The sequence below is a fragment of the Solenopsis invicta genome, chromosome 9, assembly GCF_016802725.1.
Source record: "Solenopsis invicta isolate M01_SB chromosome 9, UNIL_Sinv_3.0, whole genome shotgun sequence".
NCBI lineage: Eukaryota > Metazoa > Arthropoda > Insecta > Hymenoptera > Formicidae > Solenopsis > Solenopsis invicta.
In genome coordinates this window covers 1,708,504-1,712,485 of record NC_052672.1, presented here as the reverse complement: position 1 = coordinate 1,712,485, position 3,982 = coordinate 1,708,504, and the positions used below count along the sequence as shown (strand labels likewise).

The 3,982-nt window shown below is 38.0% G+C and overlaps 1 protein-coding gene across 1 annotated transcript; it reads right to left on the bottom strand.

Annotated features, from left to right (window-relative positions):
* Positions 1-408: 408 nt before the first annotated feature.
* Positions 409-3,636, bottom strand: LOC120358632. The gene is made up of 2 exons (XM_039453391.1): positions 684-3,636; positions 409-624 (listed from the first exon to the last, which is right to left on the bottom strand). Exon 1 carries the CDS (start codon positions 3,561-3,563, stop codon positions 909-911), a length of 2,655 nt encoding a protein of 884 aa, XP_039309325.1. The 5' UTR covers positions 3,564-3,636; the 3' UTR covers positions 409-624; positions 684-908.
* Positions 3,637-3,982: the final 346 nt, after the last annotated feature.

Here is a 3,982-nt window from a genome sequence, read left to right as displayed (position 1 = left end):
GGGAATGGTATAGAGGTATGAAGAGGTGCTGAGGAAGACTAGGAAAGGGTGAGGGTAGAAGGAGAAGTAAACCAGGTTTTTGTGGACAGGGAGGGGGGTTAGACAAGAGTGCCCACTAAGTCCAGGGCTATTTAATTTAGTGACGGCTGATTTGGAAGATGAAATAAGAAAAGGAATATGGAGAGGAGTAAGGGCAAGAGGGGGGGAGGGGGAGAAGAAATTTATACGTTAGCAAATGCTGACAGTATTGCATTATTGGCTGAGGATGAAGAAGGAATAAGGGCAATGATGGCAAAGTTGGAAAAGTATATGAAGGGAAAGGGGTTGGTGTGATGGGGAAAAATCTAAAATAATAAGATTTGGAAAAGGAGGAAGGATAAGAAAAAAGTAATAATAGTAACAAAGGCGGCGAATACGAGTCAAGCGCGGTAGACGGTGCGCAAAAGTAAATAATCTGTAAAGATTTCAGATATACATAATTTATTATTAAACGTTTCGGCTCATTCGAGCCATCTTCAGTAACAATTCGAAGGCGCAGCTGAGGTTGAGGTGAAGGGCTTCCTCATCCGGAAGATGTAACGCTTATACGAGTTGTTAGGCTCGAAAATCGGAACATGATTCGGACTATGGCAGGAAAGTTATAATGAGTACTAATTTAAATTAATTGTAAAATAAAAACTCACCTCAACGTCAGTAGTTGTCCATGTACAAAAGAATTTTGTCAGCGCAAATAACCACATGTCAAAAGGCGTAAATAAATAAGTAATTGAAATTGAGACAAATCGAGAACGTCTTGTCTGTACAACGGTCAAACTTGAAATGAGAAGGGAACTGGTGCTGCCGGTACGAACAGATATCCGGAGAGATAAACAAACATACAGATGAGGATAAATAGATAGCAAAACAAGCTATAAACTGTCGACAATAGATAAATATGCGTGGTGTAAGAAATCCGTGTCAGATTGTAAATTGAGCCCGTTACATTGTTGTTTAATATATAAAATTTCAGAAATCAGTCGCTTATGATAAGATTTCTCATGATCGAGAACCTTAACGCCATCCCAGTCGAAATCATGACCGCACTCAATCCTGTGGTCAGTGATAACGGACTGAGAAGAGACGTTTCTGCGAATATGGTTACGGTGTTCTGAAATGCGGGTTTTAACTTGTCTGCCAGTTTGTCCGACATAAGACGCATCGCAATCACGACATGAGATCTTGTAAACAACGTCCTTACAGGAAGAAATTGGAAGAGTATCTTTTTGAACCTTAATGAATCTACTCAATTTATTTAAACTATAAAAAGCGGTTTTTGAATTGGAATTTCTAAAAATATTTATGAATCTTTCTGAAATTGAGGGAACATACGGAACGGTGAACCAAGAGATTTTTTTTAATTCTTCAGATGTATTGTCAAGTAACTGTTTTTTTGATCTCCCCACGAAAAGGCATCTGAGTCGTTCTCGAATGATTTTAAAAATAAAGTCAAGAGGATAGTCATTTTCTAAAAGGATGCTGACGGTGAATTCCAAGTTCTTCCTGTGATATTTCGGGTGGGACAAAAGAAAAACTCGGTCGACAAGACATATGACAACGCCGCGTTTCTGTGAGACAGGGTGCCAAGAGTGGAAATTAAGGTATCGCCCCGAAAAAGTTGGCTTGTGATACCAATCAAACTCAACAGTTTTTTCGTTCAGGATGATAGTGGTGTCCAAAAAATTCAACCTTTCGTTTCCAATTTCAATGGTGAATTGTAATCTCGGGTGGAATGAGTTAAATTTATCTAATGTAAAATTCACCATGTCTCGAGGAACCGCCGTGGCGATATCATCAACATATCGAAGAAAGAAGGGTACTTGGAAATCCAATGCACTTAGCACCTCCGTCTCAAGGTCCTGCAGCACCAGGTCCGCGATGATAGGAGACAAAGGAGAACCCATGGGCGTGCCAAAGTTTTGTTTGTATGTAATATCGTCAAATTTAAAATACGTTGATTCTAAGACGAAGCGTACGGCATTCAGAAATTCGGCTTTAGGAATCTTGCAATTTTTTGAGATATATTCCCATCTATTAGAGATACTGTTAATGGCTAACTCGATTGGTATATTAGTAAAAAGGGATACCACATCGAGAGAAATAAGAATAAAGTTATCATCAAGCTGTGCACCGGAAAGCTTATTCACCAGTTGAAAACTGTCACTAACGTGGCTGTTTGCCTCCGGTACGCTCTTGGATATTGTCGTGTGCAAATAACTAGCAAGATCATACAGTGGACTGTCAATGGAGGATATAATAATTCGTAGAGGGTTACCGACTTTATGCAGCTTTGGCAACCCATAGGCTCTCGGGAGTGTCCCATCACTACAATAAAGTGTTCTGTATTTTACATTGGATATATAATCAGAATCTCTCCATCTCGCAAGAAGCAACCTCGACTTGCTTGTTATTTGTCGGATAGGATCTTTGGCAATTTTTTTGTATGTATCTTCGTCTGACAGTAATGCAGTCATTTTATTTTTATAGTCAAGACGATTCATGGCGACAGTAGTGTTGCCCTTATCTGCTCTAGTAAGAATTAAATCGGGGTTATTAGAAAGAAATTCTTTGGTTTTGGAAATGAGTTTGAAAAATTCGGAGTTGGAAGCAGAATGGCTAGAAAAAGATTTTAATTTGTTAATGATGGGAATGGAGTGGTTTCTGATTTCTGAGCGTGTGGAATCCGGTAATTTTTTAATATTGTTCTCAATGCTCTTGATGAACTCAAAAAGAATATTTTTATAATTATTACAAGGAAGAGAGAAATTGTCCCCCAATTGTAAGAAGCACTGAATATCCTCGGGGATGTCTGTAGAAGACAAATTGGATAGCCATTTATCTCTTATGGAGGTGAGGGAAGGGCTCGGTAAATTGTTATAAAAAATCTGAGGATCTAAATTGATTTTATTTGTTGAAAGAGTGTCAAGGTCGGACGTGGTGGGAGTGTGTGAAAATGAGAAACTGTGGGCAGAGATGGAAGGAGAGGAAATCGAGTTGTGTGTATCAGGAATATTGTAATAATATTGGATAGGCAGGAGTTGTCTGTGTTTGAATTTGTTATGTTTTTCTAATAACCAGGAAATTTTTTTGTTCATATTTTGATGTTGAGTGTTATAAAAGGATTGTAAAGAAACATGTTGTTTACGGAAGAAGGAATTGTATGTTTGGAAAGGCAAGCAATTCGAAATGCCACGAGCGAGACGGAAAATGCGCAGACGAGAGTAATTAGTAAGCCTACATGTGTCATTAATTTCGAGACGTAATGTTTTCATTATAAACATGTCAATGTTATGTTGGAATTTCGTCTTTATCTTCGGATGATGAAAGACCGGTTCGGAGTTATAAATATTGTGTAAATGTGTAGGTACAATATTGTGAGTTTGGCAAAATCTTAAAAATTTTTCCCTTAAAGTGCATTTGATATAGATCTTATTGTATTTGATCCAATCTTTGAGTAGCGATTTTGCATGTGGTCCAAAAACAGAATGTATAAAGTTAAAGAAACCGTTGTGAGTATGATAACGCATTGTTTCAGCCTGCGTAAATTGAAGTTAAAGGAATAAGACTCGTGAAATAGGTAATAATAGTAACAAAGGCGGCGAATACGAGTCAAGCGCAGTAGACGGTGCGCAAAAGTAAATAATCTGTAAAGATTTCAGATATACATAATTTATTATTAAACGTTTCGGCTCATTCTTCGAGCCGAATAAGAAAAAAGGTTGAGTGGAAATGGGAAAGAAGAGAGATGAAAGAAGTTAGGAAATATAAGTATTTGGGATATATATTTCAGAAAAATGGGGGGGGGGGCAAAGGGAACAAATGAGAGACAGAGTAAAGAGAGGAATAGCAGCAATAGTGCAAGTGTAGGTTATGTGGAAGAAAAAGTTTAGGAGGGATTAGGAGAAACGTATATGAATGTTCGACCCTATGATGTGGACGGTGATGG

Bases quoted from the DNA above. Each gene is read 5' to 3' on its own strand.
- LOC120358632 (XM_039453391.1), bottom strand. From the start codon at position 3,563: ATGCGTTATCATACTCACAACGGTTTCTTTAACTTTATACATTCTGTT.